Source organism: Palaemon carinicauda, chromosome 34 (genome assembly GCF_036898095.1).
Source record: "Palaemon carinicauda isolate YSFRI2023 chromosome 34, ASM3689809v2, whole genome shotgun sequence".
Lineage (NCBI taxonomy): Eukaryota > Metazoa > Arthropoda > Malacostraca > Decapoda > Palaemonidae > Palaemon > Palaemon carinicauda.
Genome location: NC_090758.1, coordinates 76,765,661 through 76,792,265, shown reverse-complemented (window position 1 = coordinate 76,792,265; position 26,605 = coordinate 76,765,661). Strand labels below are relative to the sequence as shown.

General features: G+C 39.9%; 1 protein-coding gene across 2 annotated transcripts in view; it reads right to left on the bottom strand.

The window, feature by feature from the left end:
• The window catches only part of HDAC6 (histone deacetylase 6), a 90,311-nt gene extending 70,016 nt beyond the window's left edge, over nt 1-20,295 (bottom strand). For both annotated transcript variants that reach the window (XM_068357498.1, XM_068357499.1), the window contains exons 1-3: nt 20,170-20,295; nt 14,174-14,314; nt 200-342 (exon numbers count right to left, since the gene is read on the bottom strand). In XM_068357498.1, coding sequence (XP_068213599.1) covers nt 200-342; nt 14,174-14,288 — 258 coding nt within the window. In that variant the 5' untranslated portion in view covers nt 14,289-14,314; nt 20,170-20,295. The remainder of the gene's footprint in view (nt 1-199; nt 343-14,173; nt 14,315-20,169) is intronic.
• Between the last annotated feature and the right edge of the window lie 6,310 nt (nt 20,296-26,605).

Below are 26,605 nucleotides of genomic sequence, written 5' to 3'. Positions count from 1 at the left end.
AGACTTAACCCAGTCTAGGAATCTGAGGAGGAGGATAGGTAAGGAACCGTTACATATCCTCTCCCTTCATAGTACTACCCGTCCCTGATACACTCATTCCAATTTTCGCAGCTTACCTACGCGTTCGTTTCTTTGTCAAGAACGCCCTTTCTCAACTTTTAGTTTTTTCCTCACAGCTACGAAAATGAAAAGAACCTACCTTTGCCATGGGGTCAAACACACACTCGACCTCATCCTGGGGGATCGATGCTTGACGTCTAAAGGCATTTCTCAGCTCCTCTATGGATATCCTCGGACGGATCCCAGCCAACCTTCTATTGCGCCTAGCTGCGGTGGTTTCGCCTGGAAGGTCGAGAGATATTACAAATTTTATCATAACTTATACTAAGCACTGCAATACTGTATACATGTTCTCTTGCGAGTGGGTAAACTCGGGCACACTACTCTATCTTGTTTCTCTTCCTCTTGTTTTTACCAGTTTTTATAGTTTATACATGATCGATTTACTTTAACGTTATTGTTCTTGAATATTTTACTCTAATTTTCATTACTTCTCTTGTAGTTTATCTATTTCCTTATTTCCTTTCCTCGCTGGATTATTTTTCCCTTTTGGAGCCCTTGGACTTATAGCACCCTGCTTTTCCAACTAGGGTTGTAACTTGTAATTATAATAAGAGCAGTCACAATACAGCCCCATAAAGTGATTACAGTATAAGTTAGTATAGCTTGAAATTTGTAAGGTATTGTGACCGCTGCTAACGTGAAGTCATCAGAAAGTGGGGCTTATACCACCTGGAATCTTTGCGGCTACTATAGTAATAATAATAATAATAATAATAATAATAATACACTCCACATCCAGCTATTATTTTCAAAACTGATACAACTCCATTTGCAGAGATGACAAATACAATAAAGTACTAGAGAGAATTTGTAATAGTAGGTTATTGGGAGGGCAATACAGTGAACCCTCGCTACTTCGCGGTTCGACCATCGCGGATTCACCACTTCGCGGATTTTTTCCATAACCCATATATATACAGTAATATATATATATATATATATATATATATATATATATATATATATATATATATATATATATATATATATGTATGCATGTATTTATGTATATATGTATGTATGTATATATGTAGGTATGTATATGTGTATACATATAAATATATATATATATATATATATATATATATATATATATATATATATATACATATATATATATATATATATATATCTAAAGTAGGAAGATGTGATGTAGTTCTAAGGGAAAAGTATGGGAAATATGTCTGGGTAATAAGCAAAGCTCTACCTCCAGTTTGTTTCTTCATTATGATCAGAGATAAATGTAAACAAAACATTGATTGCCATTTTTCATCGTGCTTTTTAGCGTGTTTAGGAAACGCATGATATAAAATCGCCTTTAATATTTGTGCCTGTTTTAGTTTAGGGTACTGTAGTACATGCATTAAGTGTTCTGTACATTTAAGGGTAGTTTGTTAACAGTACTACGTACAAGGGAAGGTTTTAAAAGTCTGAATATACATGTTGAATAAATAGGTAAATATGGTGTCACTACTTCGCGGATTTTCACCTATCGCGGCCGCGTCTGGAACCTATCTACCGCGATAAACGAGGGTTCACTGTACGCATGGTAGAAAAGGACATATCTTGAATGATACATTATCATATTACACTTCATTACACAATGCTGTTGGTGATAAAAACAAAGGCTCTATTTCCTATGCTGTTTTACCTTTTAATGGGTTGTTTAACACAGTGCATGAAGATAACACCTTCATAGTCTTAAGAAAGATATGACAAACTGTACTATAGCGTATGAAAGTGTACTTTGTACCACGCAATTGGTTGCTTTTGCACCCACACATCCAAATCTGGTTCTTATTGCTCATTTTCAATTTTATATTACAGAGCAAAATTGGAACTTAACCCTTTTACCCCCAGGCTATTTGGAAATTTCCAACCCTTAACCCCCACAGGTTATTTTTTATTCAAGCACATTTTGCAGTATATTTTTTTCAAATTGCTCTAACAGCCTCAATTTTCATCATAGAGAGGTCAGGTTGGTCTCATTCTCTTGGAAAATGCCTGAATTTTCTCAAAAAATTATCAAAAAAAGTGAAAAAAAATTATAAATAGCAGTTTTTTGCAGGGACGTACCGGTACGCCCATGGGGGTAAAGGGATGTGTTTTGTGAAACGTACCAGTACAGTATGTCCTTTGGGGGTAAAAGGGTTAAAACATGACAAATTCAGAGATAATTTGTATTTTTCCCTAATACAAACCTGTAGTTATTTACTGTGGATTATCTTTCTGCAAAGCTGGAAAGTAGCCATTAGACTAAAAGTGCGAAGTGGCAATCCTGCCTAACCACTTTGAGTGGGGAGGAAGGGGGTGGGGCTGGGGGTTACCCAGCCAGTATATATACTCTCACAGTTGTGAGCTACGTCACTTTTTGATTGCAGGCAGGACTTACAGGGGGACAGGTGATGGCAGACCAATTTATATAAATAACTAGAGGTTTGTTTTAGTTAGGGAAAAATGTTATTTTGATAATAAAATAAATTTTTGAATATACTTACCCAGTGATTATAATAGCTGCAACTCTGTTGCTCGACAGAAAACTCTAAGGTAAAACTCGCCAGCGATCGCTACACAGGTTGCGGGTGTGCCCAACAGCGCCATCTGTCGTCCAGATACCCAGTACTCAATGTAAACAAAGACTCAATTTTCTCCTCGTTCCACTGCGTCTCTATTGGGGAGGAAGGGAGGGTCCTTTAATTTATAATCACCGGGTAAGTATATTCAAAAATTTATTTTATTATCAAAATAACATTTTTCAATATTTAACTTAGCCGGTGATTATAATAGCTGATTCACACCCAGGGGGGTGGGTAGAGACCAGCAATATATGTTTACATTAATATGAGCTAAGAGTTTTTATTTCATTTTAGAAGTTATCAAAATAACAAAAACAAAATAAATAGGTACCTGGTAAGGAAGTCGACTTGAACAATTACTCTGCCTTTTTAAGTACGTCTTCCTTACGGAGCCTCGCGATCCTCTTAGGATGCTGAGCGACCCCTAGGATCTGAAGTATCAAGGGTTGCAACCCATACAACAGGACCTCATCAAAACCCCTAATCTAGGCGCTCTCAAGAAATGACTTTGACCACCCGCCAAATCAACCAGGATGCGAAAGGCTTCTTAGCCTTCTGGACAACCCAAAAAACAACAATAAAAACATTTCAAGAGAAAGATTAAAAGGATATGGAATTAGGGAATTGTAGTGGTTGAGCCCTCACCCACTACTGCACTCGCTGCTACGAATGGTCCCAGTGTGTAGCAGTTCTTGTAAAGAGACTGGACATCTTTCAAGTAAAATGACGCGAACACTGACTTGATTCTCCAATAGGTTGCGTCCATTATACTTTGCAGAGATATATTTTGCTTAAAGGCCACGGAAGTTGTTACAGCTCTAACTTCGTGCGTCTTCACCTTAAGCAAAGTTCGGTCTTCCTCACTCAGATGTGAATGAGCTTCTCGTATTAACAATCTGACAAAGTCTGACCAAGCATTCTTTGACAAAGGCAAGGATGGTTTCTTAACTGAACACCATAAAGCTTCAGATTGGCCTTGTAAAGGTTTAGTACGCTTTAAATAGAACTTAAGAGCTCTAACAGGGCATAAGACTCTTTCTAGTTCATTGCCTACGATCTCCGATAAGCTGGGGATATCGAAAGATTTAGGCCAAGGCCGAGAAGGCAGCTCATTTTTGGCTAGAAAACCAAGTTGTAGCGAACAAGTGGCTTTTTCTGACGAAAATCCTATGTTCTTGCTGAAGGCATGAATCTCACTGACTCTTTTAGCCGAAGCTAAGCATACCAGGAAAAGAGTCTTAAGAGTGAGATCTTTCAGGGAGGCTGATTGTAACGGCTCCAACCTGTCTGATATGAAGAATCTTAGTACCACGTCTAAATTCCATCCAGGGGTAGCCAAACGACGCTCCTTGGTGGTCTCAAAAGACTTAAGGAGGTCTTGCAGATCTTTATGTTTGGAAAGATCTAAGCCTCTATGCCGGAAGACCGATGCCAACATGCTTCTGTAGCCCTTGATAGTGGGAGCTGAAAGGGATCGTCCTTTTCTCAGGTATAAGAGAAAAACAGCTATTTGAGCTACAGAGGTACTGGTCGAGGATACAGAAACTGACTTGCACCAGTCTCGGAAGACTTCCCACTTCGATTGGTAGACTCTAATGGAAGAAGCTCTCCTTGCTCTAGTAATCGCACTGGCTGCTTCCTTCGAAAAGCCTCTAGCTCTCGAGAGTCTTTCGATAGTCTGAAGGCAGTCAGACGAAGAGCGTGGAGGCTTTGGAGTACCTTCTTTACGTGTGGCTGACGTAGAAGGTCTACCCTTAGAGGAAGACTACTGGGAACGTCTACTAACCATCGAAGTATCTCGGTGAACCATTCTCTCGCGGGCCAGAGGGAAGCAACTAACGTCAACCTTGTCCCTTCGTGAGAGGCGAACTTCTGCAGTACCTTGTTGACAATCTTGAACGGTGGGAATGCGTAGAGATCCAGATGTGACCAATCTAGGAGGAAAGCATCTATATGTATTGCTGCTGGGTCCGGGACTGGAGAGCAATAGATTGGAAGCCTCTTGGTCAGCGAGGTTGCAAAGAGATCTATGGATGGTTTTACCCCAAGTGGCCCAAAGTCTCTTGCACACATCCTTGTGGAGGGTCCATTCGGTTGGAATTACTTGCCCTTTCCGACTGAGACAATCTGCTATGACGTTCAAGTCGCCTTGGATGAACCTCGTTACTAGGGAGATGTCTTGACCTTTTGACCAGATGAGCAGGTCCCTTGTGATCTCGTACAACGTCAGTGAGTGGGTACCTCCTTGTTTGGAGATGTACCCCAAGGCCGTGGTGATGTCCGAGTTGACTTCCACCACTTTGCCTCGAAGGAGAGACTTGAAGCTTTTCAAGGCCAGATGTACTGCCAACAGCTCCTTGCAGTTGATATGCATGCTCCTCTGACTCGAGTTCCACAGTCCTGAGCATTCCCGACCGTCTAGTGTCGCGCCCCAGCCCACTTCCGATGCGTCCGAGAAGAGAACGTGGTTGGGAGTCTGAACAGCCAGGGGAAGACCCTCTCTTAGGTTGATATTGTTCTTCCACCAAGTCAGACAAGACTTTATCTTTTCGGAAACCGGGATCGAGACCGCTTCTAGCGTCTTGTCCTTTTTCCAGTGAAAAGCTAGATGGTATTGAAGAGGACGGAGGTGTAGTCTTCCTAGTGACACAAATTGTTCCACGGATGACAGCGTCCCTACCAGACTCATCCACAGCCTGACTGAGCAGCGTTCCTTCTTCAGCATCTTCTGGATGGATAGCAAGGCTTGATCTATTCTGGGGGCTGATCGTCTTGTTGTTTAGCAACGTCCTCATCAGAGGGTTCCTCATCCGAAAACTGATGAGGAAACGGCAACGGAGTGGGCAACGTCTGGCTCGCTGAGTCCGGTTGCACTGGTGGATGCGTGACGGAGCCGGACGCAATATCATGGAACTGCTGCACAGTCTGTGAACTGTCAACAACCATGGGTGCGCGAGGAAGCACAGCGTCAACCCGAGACTGTCTAGACCGTCTGGGTTGTGCAGTCAACACCCTACCGGGTTGCTGAGGTTGACGCACTGCGTCAAAACAAGTCACCCCTGCTGGTTGTTGAACGTCCTGAACGTCAACAACCACCTCCGAGCGTCGCTTAACGTCAACGTGCGGCTGGCAACCCACACTGGGTCGCATCGGTGGAGGAACCACCTCAACTGGCAGACGCGAGTAGGTTACCTCAGCGTCAACAGGGCGCACAACCGACCGGTTGGAAGGTTGTTGGCCAGAACGTTCGGTAGCAACCTTCTCCGCATTAAAGTCCTCTATCAAGGACGCAAGCTTGGACTGCATGTCTTGCAGCAAAGCCCATTTAGGGTCTACGGGAGCAGGTGTGGCAACAGACGGGGTTAGCGACTGAGGCGGTACCGTTTACCATCCCTGAAAGCCTTGTTATGCGTGACATAATTGTACAGCAAAACTTCAAAGGCTCGAAAACAGCTGTGAAGTTGACCTGTAAACAACTTGGAGCGTCTCCTGGCCAGTCGCCAGGGAGAGTCTACGAGAACTGAGAAGTCTATCTGGGCAGAGGCATGAACCCCCAAGCCGAGAACTTCTCTCGTGTCATATCAGACTCTCGCTCTATAAACCAGTTTAAAAGAAGGGAAAGCAAAGGCTGTATCCCCCAAACTCCTCCTGGTGAAAAACCAGTCGCCTAGCCAACGTAAAGCTCTCTAGGAGAGCGAGAGAGCACTAGCTTAAAAACAACGGCTTCGAAGTAGCTAGGCCTAGTGTAAGCTCTGACGTTTAGGCGAACGAGGAGCAGCAGTTACAAAAAGATCCGGACAAAGATCCTTAAAAAAATCATCATGATTTAATTAAAGTCCATAGGAGGCTAAGCAGCTTTAGGCTCCTCTCCATCTGACAGAGTCCTCAAGGGAATATCAGTAGGAGGGGGAACAGCAACTTCCTCATCTACAGGAACCTTGTCCGATAAAAGCTGAGTCTCAAGCAAGGGAGAGACCTACCGTGGTGGCAATGCTTTACAAGCAGAGTCCACACTCACTGGTGCATTAGTAGCGGACCAGAACGCAACGTCATGTAACTGCTTGACAGTCTGTGAACTGTCAACAACTGAACTGTCAACCACAACAGGTGCGTGAGGACGCACAGCGTCCACTCGAGACTGCTTTGACTGCCTAGACTGAGCAGTCAAAACAACTCTAGAATGCGGAGGTTGACGCACAGCGTCAAAACAAGTCAACTCCGATTGTTAGTGAACGTCTTGAACGTCAACAGGAGCATCAGCCAGTGGCCTAACGTCCAAATGCGGCTGAAAAACCACACAAGACCGCATCGAGTGTGGTTCTAAACAACCTGACTGACGTGACTAAGCTACGCCAACGTCAACAGTAAGCACAAAGGAACGTTAGGTTGGCTGAAAGCCAGGATATCGATGAGATAAACGGCTAGACTCAACGGACTAATCGGCAGAATAGTCTTCCATAAGGGAGGCAAGCATATACTGCATGTCTTGCCATACAATCCATTAAGGATCAACGGAAATGGTTGTGGTAAGAGACGAGGGTAACGTCTGTGACCGCAACACTTTGCCTACAAAAAAAGACTCTGGGAGTCTGAGTTACGCTTTTGTTAGGCGGCGAGCAGTTATCCGATGACTGCATAGGGTCAGAGCTGTCCTAATGGTTGTAACCAGGACGCTGGACCTGTCCTGAAAGGACTGACTTTCGCTTAAGGGCTTCGAAACCTTGTGACAGGTTTCTTATGCGAAAAGCCTTCGGATGACGAGGAGAAACAACGTCTCTCTCGTCTTATGGTAGGGGAGATCTTGGTAAGATACACCCGATACCATAGAGGGAAAACGTCTGTTCGTTGGTCAAGGCCTCTCGAACCCATAAGTCGTTTGACATTACTTCTCCCCTGGGCTTGGGAGCATGTAAGAGGTCCCGGACTAGGTGAACGACAGGCACGAACAGACGAACCCTCGGACGCAACACTGTAACACTTTGCGCATATCACTTTATCACTTCGATTTTCTGTTTTGCACTTATTTCACTGAAATCGAAACTTTTACTGATTTCTACCTGAAACACGCAATTCTACCCTTCATTAAAAGGTAGTAATTGCGAAATCAGTCGTATAATGCAAGCTCATTAATACCAGCAAAAACCAGAAAACATATTTTAAGATAAAAAAATCAGTGGCTGGAAAAGAGACTAAACACTTGTTCATATAACTACGTTTTCAATCTCTCACCGCACATAGCCTGGGGACGAGAATAAAAAACTAAAACGTTTTATCCTTCCTCCCCGTACAGCGACTAGGGACGGGAGTAACTCGAGAACAACGTTACCCGCTTGAACGGAACGTTTTCTCTCCTCTCTCTCTCTTTCTCTCTTGATTTCGCACCTAAGAGAAGAGCCCAATTATATTTCGTCAAAAAAACATGTTATTTGACTAAAGGAAAAACTGAAAGGTTTTTCAAATAAAAAGTTCCTTTAAAATAGAATTTAAAACATTTAAGCTAAGAAAGAATGAACAAAACGTCAGAATCGATTTACTCTTACTGCAAAGTGAAACCGTGATACACTCTCTCTCTATCGTAACGATAGAGCGCATGTTGAACGTCCTGAACGTCAACAACTGCGTAGCATAAAAAAACTAAACGTTAGTTCATCTTTGAAAACAGTACGAAGACTATCAAAGAAATTCTTTCATAAAATATTACATTTAAAAAGTTTTAAATCCTTAGCTCTTTAAAAGCTAATTACGATATAAAGGGCTCAACGTTGATTAACTTCGATTTCCAAGTTAGGACCGCCTACTCTCAGGAAAGGTCTATATAAACAAAACATTAAAATTATTTTTATATGTTTATAATAAATGGAAAGTTAATCGAAGAGGCCTAATAAAGGCGGAGAGATATAAAATATATAGAGGAAAATCTATAACGTGATATAATTACTAAAAGCCTAAACACACTTCCGTCTAAGGGAAGGGTCGGCCATTTAAAAGTGAAAGAAAGTCCATACTCTCTTTGTCACCATAATTAAATTTATCCAAAACGAGTTCAAGATTTAAGATGAAGATAAAACACCTGCATAGCGAAAGCTCAAAACTAGAATACAGTAAAGTACTTCACCAATTAGTTGTGAAAAAACTCCAGTTTAGCAACAGCGAGTAAGTACGTCTTGTCGATAGCTCGACAGAGAGAAAATTGAGTCTTTGTTTACAGTGAGTACTGGGTATCTGGACGACAGATGGCGCTGTTGGGCACACCCGCAACCTGTGTAGCGATCGCTGGCGAGTTTTACCTTAGAGTTTTCTGTCGAGCAACAGAGTTGCAGCTATTATAATCACCGGCTAAGTTAAATATTGAAAAATACAAATTATCTCTGAATTTGTTCCCATACTAACAAACTTTACGTTATTTACTCTGGATGACTCACTCTTAGGAGGATGGAAGTTCAGGCGGCTGTTTGGAACTAGACGGAAGAGAGAGGTTAGGTGACCTAGTAAACGTAATCATTGACGAGCCGGTAGATCTTCCCGTCTGAGAAAGGGCGTTGCCACCTCTCTCAGTCCGTGTACTCTTTCATCTGATGGGAAGACTTTCTGTTGGACGGTGTCTATGATCATACCAAGGTATACCAGTCTCTGAGAAGGAAGCAGGGATGACTTCTAGAGATTTATCAAAACCCCAGATCCTGACAAAACTCAAGAAGTATGCCTCGGCGATGAAGAAGGGTTATCTCCGAGTCAGCTAGAATAAGCCAATCGTCGATATATCCGAGGAGACGAATGCCGTTCTTGCGAGCCCAAGATGACACTAGAGCTAACACCCTGGTAAAGACCCGAGGTGCTGCTGCAAGACCGAAACAGAGAACCTTGAACTAATATCTTTTGTCCTCATGTATGAATCGGAGATACTTCCTGGAAGAAGGATGGATTGGGATCTGGAAGTATGTGTCCTTGAGATCCAGTGTGCACATGAAGTCCCTTGGTCGAACTGCCTGAATGACCATGTCTGCCGTCTCCATCCTGAACGGAGTCTGTTGGACAAACTCGTTCAGGGGCGTGAGATCGATGACTGGTCTCCAGCCTCCAGACACATTTTTCACAAGAAAGAGTCGACCGTAAAAGCCTGGAGACCCGTCCATCACCTTTTGGAGAGCGCCCTTCTGTAGCATGGTCTGGACTTCAGCCAAGAGGGTCTACTCCTTTACAGATCCCTTCTAATAGAAGCTTAACGTGACTGGATTCCGAGTCAGAGGAGGGAGAGATAGAATGAACAGGACGCGATACCCTATGCCGATCCCTTCGATCGTCCAGGGATCTGCCCCTTGATGCTATCACCTATGTCAGAGGCACTGCCTGCATCCCCCCATAGGTAGTTAGTGATGAGGATTGCCGTTCATAGCAGGAGCGACCACCTCGGTCGCTTCCTCTAGCTTCCTTCTTTCCCCTGAAGGACTTGCTCCCTTTCTGGCCTTTGGACTGAAAGGGGCACTTAAATTCCTTCAAAGGTCTGGAGGACCTAGAAGTCGAGGGGTTGGAGGTATCCTGCTGATTACAGGAAGACTGGGACGGTCTTCCATAGGACCTGGATGTTATGGCCTTGTGGAGGAGAGAAACATTCGATGATTTTCTCCACCTTCCCACAGCCCTCTCAACCCCCTCAGGAACAAAGAGAGAGGAACCCTTGAGCGTTGAATTCCTCAAGCGTGTTACTTCCACTTTCGGCACCTGCCTGTGGAACCTCCCCATGACGGTGTCCTTCCTCTTACGTATAGCATTTGCCCACAAGTTGACGGCGAGGTGTGACAAGAACTAAATGGTTCGGGTACCCGACAATAGGAAGGACTCTAAGGACTTCCATGTGGACTCCTTCAAAAAATTGTAGGAGCGCACAATGTGGCCCAGGGACCCCAACCATAGGTCGAGCCATGAAGCAGCCTGCATGGGTACTTCATGCCTCGTTCTATGTTGAGGAGCTCAACTGTTGAAAGGGAAGCTCTCAAAGTGGAGAGGGTTCAAGTCAGAAGGCTCCTTGCCAGAGGCTCCAATGATGGTCGTGGGACACGGTGGAATATGGTTCATTCTCAATCTCGTAATACTTCCTTTCTGAACACAAAAGGAAGTGGTAGATCTCGAGAGGAGGAACCTGCCCTCAAGGAACTAGAAGTTCCAGCTATCAGAGAGAGATTTCCTTCTGACAGCTGTCAGTCCCTTAAACCAAGGCAAGGCTGCACTGGTCTTAAGGGGGTCTCTGAGATCTCATCAAGAACCATCTCTTTTCCTCCCTGGGCGGTGATACCAGGATTAGACAGCTAGTTGATGGCCTTCATATAAGAAAGGACCTGCCAAAAGGTGTCCTTTGACTCTTTTCTCTTTGGATACGGGTGAAAGTTTGGACTGACTGCCCTCGGAATATATTCATCGTTGGATTCGATGGGATCGTCTCCCTCTAGGCTCACATCCACAGCCTGGGATAGGTTTAAGTCATCAACTGAGTCGCAAGAGGGACCTGCCACAGGGGACCTCCTGTTTGCCTCTTCCATACGAACTTCCCTTGCCTTGGCCTTCTTGTGTCTCGCCTTAGAGTCCTTCGACTCCCTTCGCGCAAGAAAATGCTCCTCCAATATGTTGTCTGAAGGAACTTGTGAAGGTTTCGAAACGCCACCTGCAGGACGTTTGGTCAGGAGAAATCACTTTAATCCGCCGAGGGTTGAAGGTATGGAAAGTGATCTCCCTGAGCGAGCCGATATTCCTGTTAGTTCGAGGGTGGATGAGATCAGCGCAAGGTGGAGGAACGCCTCTAATTTTCCTCTTCTGTCGTCTCATCAAGACATCCTTAACCTTAACTGGAGTTAAGGGAAGATGCTCGAGAGAATGATCTACAACCGGAGGCCCCTCAGCACTCAATTGAGATGGAGAGGATCGTCGTGCCTTGTCTGAGGAAGGTCTCCTTCTAGGATCTGAACTCCTATTTGACGAACCCGACTCGAGACTGGGACAGTCGGGGGGTGTGGCGGTGGAAGAGCCACACCCAAGGACTTCTGAAGGGAGTTTACCGCCCTTTGAGAAGTCCTGGGCTTTCTTAGAGAATCCAGGAGAGGGAGAACGTCATTTAAGAGGGATCTCAGAAGGAGCCTCTGGGGCAACAGGAGATACTCTTTTGATAAACGAAGAGGATGATCAGAACTAATAAGCATGTTAGCGTACTCATTAAAGGGCTCCTGGAACCCTTCTGGGAAGGGTATCGCCCTACCGCTAGAGGTGGAAGTAGCTGGAGGAAGTGGCGAAGGTGTGGGGACCGTGCTTACTCACGATTCAGGTAACTCTACTCACAAATCACTTGTGGAAATCGCCGATTTGAGAGTGAAATTGCAAATTTTAGGCATCAATGGGCGCGTTTCGCGAGCAGATGGGTCTTTCCACTAACAACATGAGCTGATCGTGAAGGTGGAAGCCCTGAGGATTTTAGCTCCGGAAGACCACTCACGTTAGACGTAGTAGGCAGTGAGGGCCTCTGAACAGGGGCAACTAGAAGTGTTGGCGAGTGCGTTGTCACAGAGGAATGCGTTAAGAGAGCGTCGCATAGGCGAACACTTCGCTAAAGCGCCCAGGCAGCAAATGGAAGCAGGGGGAACTTACCTGGATGCCTGTCTATGGGTTGTTCAGCAGCAGGATCAGGTTCGGTCCGAGGTCGTTGAGTCGAAGGATGAACTGAGGTGCGTCCAACGGATGGACTGCACATAAGCTCACCTCTTCCTTATGACAAGAAACGTCTAGACCTTAATTGTGTACATTCTGTTTGTGCTCATGAGCGTCCAGCTCGCGATTGTGAACAACGTGAATGTCTTGAGTACCTCGCTAGCGAACGTGAGCTTTGGACTCGTGATCGCGAACGGTGTCCTCGTGATCGTGAACGGCACCCTCGCGAGTGTGAGCATCGCCCTCGCGAATGTGAGCGTCGTCCTCGTGATCTAGAAAGTGAGCATCCAGACCTAGATCTAGAATGTCATGCTCGCGATTGCGAGACTTTTGCTCGTGAAGAGGAACATCTTCTAAGAGAAGAGCGCCGAGAACATAACCTTCGGTCTCGTGAGCGTGAAGCACTGGACTAAGAACACCTCCTAGAAGAGGAGCACCGAGATCGTGATGCCCTGCGATCTCTGTGATGATCTTCAGATTGTCGCGAACGACGATCAGAAGACGAGTGTCCAGAAGGACGAGAAAATGAAGTGTCTCGTCCCTGCGCGTGGGTAGCAGAAGGAGGACTGGTCTCGTGAAGATCAACTTCGGCAACAGCCAAAGAGTTCCTGTGGAGAGAAACAGACGGCTAGAAAGTAGGAGACGACGAGGTCTCAGGATGGCGAGCGGAACTATTATAAGCAGGAAGCCATTGGAGGGGCGAACACAAGCATGGAAGGTCAAGGAGAGGGCGACAGGTGGACTTTGCAAACCTCCAGAGCGTAGGATGTTGAAGGGTCTGGAGAAGGATTCTTCCTAACGTTACACAATAGCAGAAGCAATGCTTCCCTCGTAGGGGGAGCAGAAACCCCTAAGGACGGCCACGCCTACAACACATCTGCAAGGGAAAATGGCTCCACAGCGGCTGGAAGTAAAGTTGCTCCTCTAGGGGAAGCAACTAACACCCCAGTACCCCGAGGTTGCCATAGAGTTATCCAGTCTGCACTCCTGCCCGAAGGAAAACGTGCGTGGTGCTCTGGAAAGGTTTAGACGTGTGAGAAGAACACGCTTTCTTCGCCCCCAAGGGAGAGAGATCGTGCTTAGACTTCTTTTTGTGGCATCTAAACTTCTCCCACTGGGAGGCAGACCACTCCCTGCACTCATCGCAGGGCGAACCCTGCTCGGAACGATGCCCCCTACAGGATGGACACAAGAAGTGCGGGTTGGTATCCACCGATGACATGAAAGCACCACACGCAGCACACTCGCGACCTGGACAAGTCAGCATAGGGGCATCAAGAAGAAGTACAGTCACACCTGAAAAGAGAAAGCAAAAATTGCAAAGTCAATGGCAGCCTTTGGAGGAGAGAGAGGAGACGTCCGCTCTCTACAAGCCAAAAGAAAAAAAGTGACGTAGCTCACAGCTGTGAGAGTATATATAGGTGGCTGGGTAAACCCCAGCCTACCCACTCAAATGGTTAGGTAGGGTTGCGACCTCGCACTTTTAGTGTAATGGCTACCTTCCAGCTTCGCCGAAAGATAATCCACAATAAATAACGTAAGGTTTGTTAATATGGGAACAAAACAAAAGTAATCAGTACACATCATACTTTACACTTTTCACAAAGGGTAAGATGAATTTCATTCTTCCCTCAAGTAAAACCTAACGATCTTGAAGTGATTATGCAATGAATGCATGAAAGCAACAATACATCATATTATAAACACATAGATATGAATGAAAAAACTACTTCCTGTAAACTACTTCCTGTTGGAAGGAAGTGTCAACTGAATGTATTTCGAACCTTTACTTTCAGTAGTTCCAGCAGGTCCCGGCCCTCCCGTTCCTCCGCCCCCTCGATCGGAGGACGACTTCCGCCCGAGGGCTTTCTTTGGCGGTATATCTTTCATTTTTGGCATGCAGCTTCGCCCCCCACAGAGGCAATCTGGAAAAGACCCAACCAAAGACAAACATTAGAACATGATAACAAAGATGATAAATAAAAAGACGGATTTTTCAAAATGTTTTATCTATTATTTCAACACATACAATCCATAGTTTTAATTAGCCTTCTTGACTTATGTAAATACGGAAAGCTGTCTACATAGTCGTTAAAAGGAGGAAAGATTAAATTGGAGGTATACATGATGATAAACCACTGTTTTGTAGCACATTTTTTTATGAGAAATAAAAGTAATCCTATATTTCACCCATCCATTATAATATCTTTTTATCCAGGTGCCCTTCCTATTCTGAGGGATAGAGCAGTAGGGAATATTATCGCAGAATGTCACTGAAATACAAGTAACTATCCCAAAGGAGGCTGACTATCCATAGCTCAACCCTGCCATGTTGCCCGATGGCAGCTGTCACACCAGGCCCATGCTTCAGTGCACCATCCTCAGATGTCCCAGTCACCAGATTAGCTCCACCAATCTTGTGGAAATGGGCTATCAGTCAAAGTCTGAAAGGACCTCTCACGAAAGGGCTTCCTGTTGGACCTGTTCCACCGAGAAGAAGAGTCTGAAGAAGACGACGAGGTGGAAGCGGGACGAGCTTGCTTCTTATCACACTTGTCAGCAGAAGTACTCGAAAGGGCTTCCTGTTGGATCTGTTCCACTGAGAACAAGAGTCTGAAGAAGACGAGGAGGAGGAAGAGGGACGAGCTTGCTTCTTCTCACACTTGTCAGCAGAAGTACTCGACACCACTATCACGAGAGGAGTCACGACACTACACTCCACTACAGTGACACTGTCACAGGGAATCAGGCCAGACCCTGGACCCTTTAAAGGAAACTCACTGAAATGTACATGCAGTGAATAGGGTCACAAGCTCATTAATCATAGGTCCTCTTCAGGCAATGGCAAGATATCAGGGATGGAATAACCTCAGAGCGAGACGATCCATGCTCCGAGCTCAAGTAATGATTGCCTGCTTCCTTTCTTTCACTCCCTAGGAACCATGCTTACGGAGTAAACTTAGGAGATGCAAAGGGATTGCAATAAGATGAAAAGAACCCAAAGGCTTCTTTGGCATCAAAGAGAATAACGGCCCCTTTGAGGATGCCACCGAGCACTCCTCGGGAAGGAGACTGCGGCGCTTACACTCGACATAAAGTAGGTTTTGGGATAGACGGAGCGTCCGACATAAATCGCCCGTCCGCCTTACCTTCTCTACTAGGACACTTCCATATGAAAAAAGCCTTAAATTCAAAATCCAAACCCAAAAGAGAAGGACCAGAATAACTATTTGCAAAGCGACCAACGAAAAAAGTGACTTACTTTCCCATCCTATCATTACTCAACTACTTGTTAGATTTGATGGCCATTCCACTCGTAATAAAAAATACAAAAGATTTGCATATCTGCACAGAAATAAACGGTTCGCCTAAAATGTAAAATGGAGTAAAATTAAGCTATCAAAGAAACGTCCCTTGCTTTTTCTCAAAATAGACGATATCTATGGCATTAAATTTATCAAAGTATGTAAACCTATACATACGCTGTTTCTAATTTAGTTTGGTGGAACCCTAAGTTTGTTTACATTAGATTCTAATCATTTACCATTACATCTTTTAATCATACAATCAGAGTTTAGTCTTATCCTCTGCATTATACACATTAGATTTCTCAGGTGACGGTCCTTAAAGTAGGGACAATACAGTACAGTCATCTAACCTGCAAAGCCCTAAAGGATCTCTCACAAAAATCCTCCTGGAGAGACTTTTTTTACCTCCGCCAACAAAGTTGGAAGGAGGTTATGTTTTACCCCGTTTGAGCGTGTTTGTTTGTGAACAGCTTCCTGGACACACTTTTAATCGTAGAGTAATGAAACTTGCAAGGATTAACCGTTATGAAAGAAGCTGGAAATGAATAAACTTTGGAAGGTCAAGGTCAAAGTCATGGTTCAGCAAAATGTCCAATTCCGTAATCAGCCATAAGTTTGGACATCGTTGACATAGACTTCAAACTTGGTTCATAATTGAGTGTACAAAAATCAACGCCAATTAATACGCGTTAACCCTTTTACCCCCAGGATCTTTGGAAATTTCCAACCCTTAACCCCCAAGGGGTTATTTTTTCCCCCAGCACATTTTGCAGTATATATTTTTTAAATTGTTCTAACAGCCTTAATTTTTGTCATAGAGAGGTCAGGTTGGTCTCATTCTCTTGGAAAATGCCTGAATTTTTTCAAAAAATTATAAAAAATATGAAAAAAAAAAAATTTATAGCATTTTTTTGCAAGGACGTACGGGTACGTCCATGGGGGTAAAGGGATGGGTTTTGTGAAACGTACCAGTACGTCCTTTGGGGGTAAAAGGGTTAGGAATACGTGGGATTCTGGCAGACAAATGCAGACGGTTCAGGTAAAAACGTCAGTGACTGATCCTATTCGAAACATCCCTGCCTGGTGATCTACTGGACTAGGGTTCGAGTCTAGCTCAAGGTAACTAGGGCATTATCACTGTTCCTTGCTTCTGCCATTCATGAGCGGCCTTTAACCCTTTTACCCCCAAAGGACGTACTGGTACGTTTCACAAAACCCATTCCTTTACCCCCATGGACGTACCGGTACGTCCTTGCAAAAAACTGCTATTTACATTTTTTTTTTGCATATTTTTGATAATGTTTTTAGAAACTTCAGGCATTTTCCAAGAGAATGAGACCAACCTGACCTCTCTATGACGAAAATTAAGGCTGTTAGAGCAATTTAAATAAATCATATTGCAAAATGTGCTTGAAAAAAATATAACCCCTGGGGGTTAAGGGTTGGAAAGTTCCAAATAGCCTGGGGGTAAAAGGGTTAAGGGTCCCACAACATTATCAAAATGTACTCTGACGGGGCTCAAGAATTACGAGCCGATAGCCAGAAAACTTTCAAAATCCTTCCTGATTGAATGGCCTGGAAAGCAAGAAGTTGAATAACAACAACTGAACGCTTTTTTTTTTTTTTTTTTTTTTGAAGGGCAGAGGAGTATGCATCGATAATGACATTAGCAATGAAGCACGGAATTGACCCCATGAGGGTACCAAATGGTTCTACGCGCTGCAAAGAATATTAGACGGGATAAAAAAAAACAGGTAAACGTCACTTGGAAAACCAATACGAGATGATTAAAACATTGAACAAAATATAAACCTCGACGCTCGCCAAGTCGGTTATAGATTACGCGAAAACTAAAATCTTGAACATTGATTCCAGTTCACCATTCAATAATAAAAGCATTTAGTACATTTGCTATTTGCCTCAATACTGAATACGGAAAAGTTTAAACAAAATGTCACACGATTATAAAAAGGTCTTCAACTTTACAAACATATTAACCGTTTTACCCCCAGGCTATATGGAAATTTCCAACCCTTAACCCCCAGGGGGTAATTTTTTTCCCAGCACATTTTGCAGTATATTTTTTTTTCTAAATTGCTCTAACAGCCTTAATTTTTGTAATAGAGAGGTCAGGTTGGTCTCATTCTCTTGGAAAATGCCTGAAGTTTCTAAAAAAAATGATCAAAAATATGAAAAAAAAATAATTTCATAGCAATTTTTTGCAAGGACGTACCGGTACGTCCATGGGGGTAAAGGGATGGCTTTTGTGAAACGTACCAGTACGTCCTTTGGGGGTAAAAGTGGTAATATTGTAAGTTGATGAGGAAAAACACAATAATTGCTATGTTTACTGGCACAATTAGCTGTCTACATAATGAACCATCACATTGCAAAAAAAAAAGGAAAAAGATATTTATTCATGTAAGAATAAACTATAGGACTATTTAGATTACATATGCTAAAATATGAACAGGCTTAGTATATATCAGGTACAAGACAACGACATTCAACAACCTATAAGACGATTCAAATACATAGGTCTATGCCACACAAACTTTATCGTCAATATCTTGGTTCAAAGGGGCTTGGGTACCGACAATATGCATACATGGTTAGTCTCTCAGACATTGTCCGGTCCTTTTTCCTCTTCCATTCTCAAATTACCTTTAAACTTTTAAACGAGCATGATATAGTCAATTTTTTTTAATGAGGCGTATTTGCACCGACTCGCAGCGGTGTCCTTTTAGCTCGGAAAAGTTTCCTGTTCACTGATTGGTCGGACAAGATAATTCTAACCAATCAGATAGCAGGAAACTTTCCGAGCTAAAAGGACACCGCTGCGAGTCAGTGCAAATGCGCCTCATTAAAAAAAATTGAGTATAGGCCTACACTGAAAACTTACATTCCTTCCTAAACTGACCTAAATCGTCAGATACTTATCGTACAGTACGTGAACGTATCTCTGACGACCGAAATGGTTAAGTAATATCAGTCAACGAGTAGTTCGTTAATGTGCGGATAATTCGCCAATTTTATAGCAATTCGACCCTCTAGGGCTAGCTTCATTCGAGTGGATTTTGTCCGCAAGCAGCCTCGTCGTTTCAATAAGACGTTATAGTGGAACCACGCAGGTTAGCAGGGCACGCGGCCAGTAAATTACTACCGCTCGGAAATTCTTCCAAGTACGTAACGAGGCGTAAATGATAGCATAGAACCTAAGCTGCTGAATGCATTTCAAATCCCGAATTATCATATTCCCCAATCTATTATTCTGATAGAATTTTAATTTTAACGTTGAAAGAAACGATATGAGTCAGGTTAGGTTTTAAATTTTTAATAGCTTAGGATATGACTATACCAACTTGATTTCATTACAGATTTGAGCATGGTGGACGCAGTCAACCACGGGACAGAAAGTTTTCATTTTCTATGCGTCCGGTCGGCGCTCGTCCGCGAAACTACATTCGCGCCTCGATCGACAATGCAAGGCCAATGAGACTTGACGATTCTTTCTAACCTGCGCGCACTTAAGCTATACCGTTTCCTGGTCCTTCTCCGCAGGACATATGACGCTGTACGTCCTGCCCCGGTTTTGGGAGAATCATAGGGTAGTTTGTAGCGCTACGGTCAAGCGTCCTAATTTGCTTATTATCGCTCCAACTGTTATCTTGTATAGAATAAAAACGTTTGGAAATGGTCTACGGATCTTAAATATGTGCTTAAACGCACACTTTTATGTTTTTTGCCGAAAACCCTAAATTACCTGAAAATTTATGTGACTCGAGTTCTTACTCCGGCCACGAATCTTCTCGCTCCCGTAGTAGGTAAGGGGGGGGGTCCGGGGGGGCGCAGCCCCCCTGTGTAAGGATACGGCTTTTAGCATAGGTTAGGTGGGATTTTTTAAGTTAGCTTCTCCCGCCAAAATCGTTTTTAGAACGACGGCCACAGTTCAGAATATTCCAGTTTTCTACGAACTCGATTTTAGAATAACGGCCACAGTCCACCCCACTTTATAATATTCCCATTTTCTATGAATGAAAACGGATCTGGCCGTCACCCTACAAAGGCTCCGAATCATATGGCGTAGGCCTATTCAAAATGAAGGATATCTAGGCTATATAGGCCTATAAAATCATCACATTCCATAGCATTTAGAATAAATAGGTCTAAATAAGCCGGTAAATTATGGGCTTTCAACATAGGCCTATACAGGCTGTGACGATGAACTAGCCTAGGCCTATATCCTAATAATACACTAAATTCAGGCTGTAATATCAATCCATGGCATTAATAACAATAAATAATCAATTATATAAATAAATTACATCAGATAATACTAATTAAAGCCAATTAATTTAAAATCTTAATCGGTCAAAACAGGTCAACAACTTCGATTAACTCGAAGAATTGTTCAATTTGGATTAAATGTCATTTTCATTGATAAAATCATCTATATTAATCAATTTACTCACGTTTTAATCACCGCCTGATAAATATCAGAGTTCTTTAACGGATGACATTTCAATTTTGTCTATAATTTTGTCAAAATTTTGAGTTTTGTTGTTGTTTTCGGGTTGGAAGGTGGATTGATATTCGGACCAGAAGTCGAAAGAAGATGAACTGAGCATGCGTGCTTTAAATACAATCTAAAAACTGTATTTAATCAGTATTTAATCTATTTTATGCTTTATTAATATATATGAAAGCGATATAGATATCTATTATTGATAAATATATATGTTTTAAGCATATTTACTTATGATTTGTGTAATAAACACCTAGATCATATTTACACCATATGCCTAATACGATCTAAAAAATGTATTTAATCAGTATTTAATCTATTTTATGCTTTATTAGTATAAATAAAAGCAATATAAATATCTATTATTGATAAATACATGTGTTTTAAGCATATTTACTTATGATTTGTGTAATAAACACCTAGATCATATTTACACCATATGCCTAATACAATCTAAAAACTGTATTTAATCAGTATTTAATCTATTTTATGCTTTATTAATATAAATAAAAGCAATATAAATATCTATTATTGATAAATACATGTGTTTTAAGCATATTTACTTATGATTTGTGTAATAAACACCTAGATCATATTTACACCATATGCCTAATACAATCTAAAAACTGTATTTAATCAGTATTTAATCTATTTTATGCTTTATTAGTATAAATAAAAGCAATATAAATATCTATTATTGATAAATACATATGTTTTAAGCATATTTACTTATGATTTGTGTAATAAACACCTAGATCATAATTACACCATATGCCCAATACAATCTAAAACTGTATTTAATCAGTAGTTAATATATTTTATGCTGTATTAATATATATATCAAAGCAATATAAATATCTATTATTGATAAATACATATGTTTTAAGCATATTCACTTATGATTTGTGTAATAAACACCTAGATCATATTTACACCATATGCCTAATACAATCTAAAGACTGTATTTAATCTATTTTATGCTTTATTAATATATATGAAAGGAGTATAAATATCTATTATTTATAAATACATGTGTTTTAAGCATATTTACTTATGATTTGTGTAATAAACACCTAGATCATATTTACACCATATGCCCAATACAATCTAAAAACTGTATTTATTCAGTATTTAGTCTATTTTATGCTTTATTAATATATATGAAAGCAATATAAATATCTATTATTGATAAATATATATGTTATAAGTATATTTACTTATTATTTGTGTAATAAACACCTTAGTTAAGATCATATTTACACCATATGCCTAATACAATCTAAAAACTGTATTTAATCAGTATTTAATCTATTTTATGCTTTATTAATATATATTAAAGCAATATAAATATATATTATTGATAAATACATATGTTTTAAGGATATTTACTTATGATTTGTGTAATAAACACCTAGATCATATTTACACCATATGCCTAATGCAATCTAAAAACTGTATTTAATCAGTATTTAATCTATTTTATGCTTTATTAATATAAATGGAAGCAATATAAATATCTATTATTGATAAATACATATGTTTTAAGCATATTTACTTATGATTTGGGTTATAAACACCTAGATCATATTTACACCATATGCCTAATTCAATCTAAAAACTGTCTTTAATGAGTATTTAATCTATTTTATGCTTTATTAATATATATGAAAGCAATATAAATACCTAATATTAATAAAATCATACATTTTATCCAGATTTATATATGATTTGTGTGATAAACAACTTACTTAAGATCATATTTACACCATATGCCTTTCCATATATCAAAGCCCATATATCGTTATATTAGTTATTTATAAATTATCTAATTTACTTATATTTATATTTCAAAAACACAATTTGTATTAAAAACAAGTTTATATATAATTTTGGGAGTTTGTCAAACAAATCTGCGCAGATATCAATCTTTCGATTTCTGGTCTGAAGTAACTTCTGGGCTGCGACAATGAACGTTATTAACAATATGTATTTTCTTTTCGCTTATTTGAGCGTAATAATACGTAATTTTGGTTTATTTAAAATGTAATTTGCATAGAAAGGCTGAAATTTTAATCTAGTTTCATTCATGAAATGTAATTCTTCGGTATAATTGCAAAAATAGGATATTAGTTCAATTATCGCTAGTCCGATTTTCGCTGTTTATAACAAATTCCTCTTTCATATCTTTGTATAATGTTTATTATTTATATTAAAAGCAGGTTTTTTATAAATATTTTATATATATTATAGAATTCTTTCGAATATTTGCAAAACAAAATAATAATAGTTGATTTTTTAACTGTAAACTTTATACAGCATTGGAATGTTCAACAAGGAACTATCAAAACTTAAAAGCGTTCTTTAAAATATGTGTTCGTTTCTGCTCTAGTACTTGGCTTCGTATTAGAAATTATATATATTATTAAGAAATACATTAATAAAGATATTATAAAATGTATATAATATTATATTAAAAATATTCATATATTAAATTATACAATTTATTTGATTAATTCTTCTAATTATTCAAAGGAGGTTAAATTTATAATTTGAAGCCAAAGCCATAAACTAATATCGAATCAAGAATCGATTAATTAGACCATTCAAATCCTCATGGGCGTGTATCAACAATCAAGCAAGAGTGGGTGTGTCTCACACCCAAAAATTAACTTTGATATCATTTCTCTATATCGAATTTAAATTAAAATATAATAAATTATTATAAGTAAATAAAAATAAAGTATTTTGTTTAAGCAAAGGTAAATAAAACTGTTTACATTAGGAAATTCCGTTGAACGATACCGGAAGTTAATTCAATTTTGATGTGTGAATAACCGCTTTCAATGGATCAAAACTATAAAACTATAAAACTATTTTTATTTATAGAATAAAAGTTAAAAAATTCATTTTATATCTCTCTAGGAAGCAGTTAAATGCATCACTTATCTATCAGAATTCAAACGCATGAGTCTATTTTAATTTTTTTTTATCTTAAGATATTTCATATTCTTTATTCATTATTGATATCTATTGCTTGTTTATTTCTTTATTTTCCTTTCCTCTCTGGGCTATTTTTCCTTGTTGGAGCCCTTGGTCTTAGAGCATTCTTGCTTAAGGATAAGGCCAAAACATTAATACATAGGCCTATTCAAATTAACAATTATTTTCAAAATTAGGGAAAATAACAATCATATAACATAATTCATTATAAACTTTGGAATTTTATTTCCGCTTACGCGTTCCCAGAATTGTGTCGTTTTATCTATTTGAGAAGGTAGGCCTATAGGCCTACGTACTATCTATTTCTATCTCTCCTTTGGTTTTTCAGACTTTGGAATTCACTTTGTTCTTTCTTGTTTCTTTCAGGTTTTTGATGAATAATGATTATTCTGAAAATTATATAGAATCTAGTGGCATATATTAGTAAGTGGTTAGAATTCCATGAGGATTATAGTTAGTATTTTATGAAGTTATATGTAATTTCTATAGAATATTTGACTTTGATATCTTGAAAATATACTAATTATCTGTTATTTCTTAAACATCAACTTAATCTTAAGCAATTATAAGACCAGACTGATAACAGAATGCCTTACTGATATAGAAAACCAATATATGATTAATTTGCTTAATTCGAAACTGATAAATCGTGGAATTTTAAATGTAGGCCTACGTGGCTTCTTGTGTGGAGATATAGGTCTAGGGATATAGTATCTCAGGTTAGAGGTATACGAATGCTTTTTAGTATATTATATAACTAAATTAAAACACAAGAGTGACTCCTCATCATCACAGGTAGGCCTATAAAGGTATAGTTAAGTCTCCATTAAAGGAAGTTGCTATGCAGAGATATAGGACTAGGGATATGGTACACCAAATTAGGGGTATAAAAATGCTTTTTTAATATATTATATAACTAAATTAAAACAGAAGAGGCAGTCCACATCATCACAGGTATAAAGGTATAGTTAAGTCTCCCTTAGAGGAAGATAACACGAAACTAAAGGGCGCTCGCCTGTTTGACAAGATGACTGTGCACTTGCAACTTGGGCCGCATGGCAAACAATTCAGAATGACTGGCTTTAAAAGTCTGGAAAGAGATTTATGAAGGTCCCTGCAACAGGAAATGAACAATTAAATTGTCTTTTAATCATTTACGTACATAATCATACACATAAACTTATAATAAGTGTATTATATTCTTATATAAGAAGGTGGCATAGGCCTAGTTCCTACCAAAACGCAAAAATGGATGGTTTAGGGAACATCATGGCGTCTTTCGTTGGACGAAATTTAATAAGAAATCTACGGAACTCGTTGGGAAATTATTTGAGACGTTGACTCAGTGGAGTACAAATATTAACATTAATCCACCTTCACTCTCTCTCTCTCTCTCTCTCTCTCTCTCTCTCTCTCTCCCTCTCTCTCCCTAAGTTCTCTCACAATGTCCATGTACCTCCAGTGAGCGCCTCGGAGGGCTTAAGAAGAAGACTTCGGAGGTCCAGTGAAGAAGAGGTTTTTTAAAGATAATTCAGAATTATATTATATAATATATATATTTGTGCATTAAATACGTTAATTCAATTTCTTTAAGTGTTTTAAAAATGGCTTATTATAGTTTGGTGAAAATCAGGTTACAATTGAGTGACTATTGTGTGATAAAAAGTGATTTTATAGTTTTTTAGTGAAAAAGATATTTTGATATTATGATAAAAATTAGTATAAAGCCCAAATGAAAACATGGGATTTTCTATGTAGTTATTTAAGCCTACATCTTTTGTGTAACTGTAGCGATGGGTAGGCCTATAGGGCTTATATACATAGCCATAGGTCTAATTTCTTATTTCTCTTCTTCCTCCAATTATATTCAGTTTTTTAAAACTTCTTTTTCTCTAGTTACTGAAAGTTTGCATATTTTTCAATATAAATTAATGATATCTGTAATTCTTCCTTATTTTTTTGCTAAAAATAAGGAGGAAATCATAAACAAATGCAAACTGAATTACATTAAAGTGTACATTAGTTGGGGCAGACCCACTGATAACAAAAATAATCCCTAGACTCTCACTTATGTATCAGCCCTATTTTGTGATACATTGTCTCACACATCCCAGATTCCCAGAGTCTGTTGCAAGCGTCGCGTGCGACGCGACGCACTAAATTTTGGAGTGAAGTCGCAACCCGTGCGCGTGATAACCAGAAGGTTTGTGGTTTCTTCCCTGTCACTGTCAAGCTTTGGAATTCTCACTGTGTTTATGTTTTTCTGTAACGCTTATAGCCTCCTCTTATCAAAGGGTATAACACACATACATACATACACATACACGCGCGCACACACACACAAGCCTCAGACATGTCTTTATTCATGTCTGAGGTTTGTCCAATTTCCCTTACCATTGCTGGCCAGTGCAGATTGGTGATGGCGGGAGACTTTTGTCTGATCGCTCGCAGTAAACTAACCTAGTATGGGTGCCCCGGACTAGTACAGCTTTGCTGTTCATGGCGATACACAAACTCTTTCACTTCATTAAGGTTTCCCCACTCAGAATATATATATACTGTATATATATATATATATATATATATATATATATATATATATATATATATATATATATATATATATATATATATATATATAATGAGAGGAATCACAGAACAAAAGAAATCAGAAAGGCAGTAGGAAGTGTGCAAGAGATTGGGAGGAGACTTGAATTCCTAGTGAAAGACAAGGTTTAGCCAACGCACCTTTATGGAATATAAGTGTAAATTCTAGTTATATAAGAAGGAAGAAAGGATTAAAGCTGACGAGTTGAATTATGTTTTGTGATGAGTTGAATTAAAGGTTAAAAATGTCAAGAGAGGTTAAATAAGGTCAACATAGGTCAAAAGTTCAACTTGGGTCAAATGGTCATCTTAGGTCAACTTAGGTCAAAAGGTCAACATAGGTCAAAAGGTCAACTTAGGTCAAAAGTTCAACTTAGGTCAAAAGGTCAACTTAGGTCAAATGGTCATCTTAGGTCAACTTAGGTCAAAAGGTCAACTTTGGTCAAAAGTTCAACTTTGGTCAAAAGTTCAGCTTAGGTCAAATGGTCAACTTAGGTCAAAAGGTCAACTTAGGTCAAAAGTTCAACTTAGGTCAAAAGTTCAACTTAGGTCAAATGTTCATCTTAGGTCAACTTAGGTCAAAAGGTCAACATAAGTCAAAAGATTGATCAGAGTATTTTAAGATGGTTTGGTCATGTGAAAAGAATAGGTGATCATAGGTTAGAGAAATGATAAGTAGGGGGATTAGTGCAGCATGCGTCAGAGTGTTTGAAACACTATTAATGAGCCTTCAGTGAGAGTGTTTGAAGTGATTTATGTAGTGGACAATTTATTTC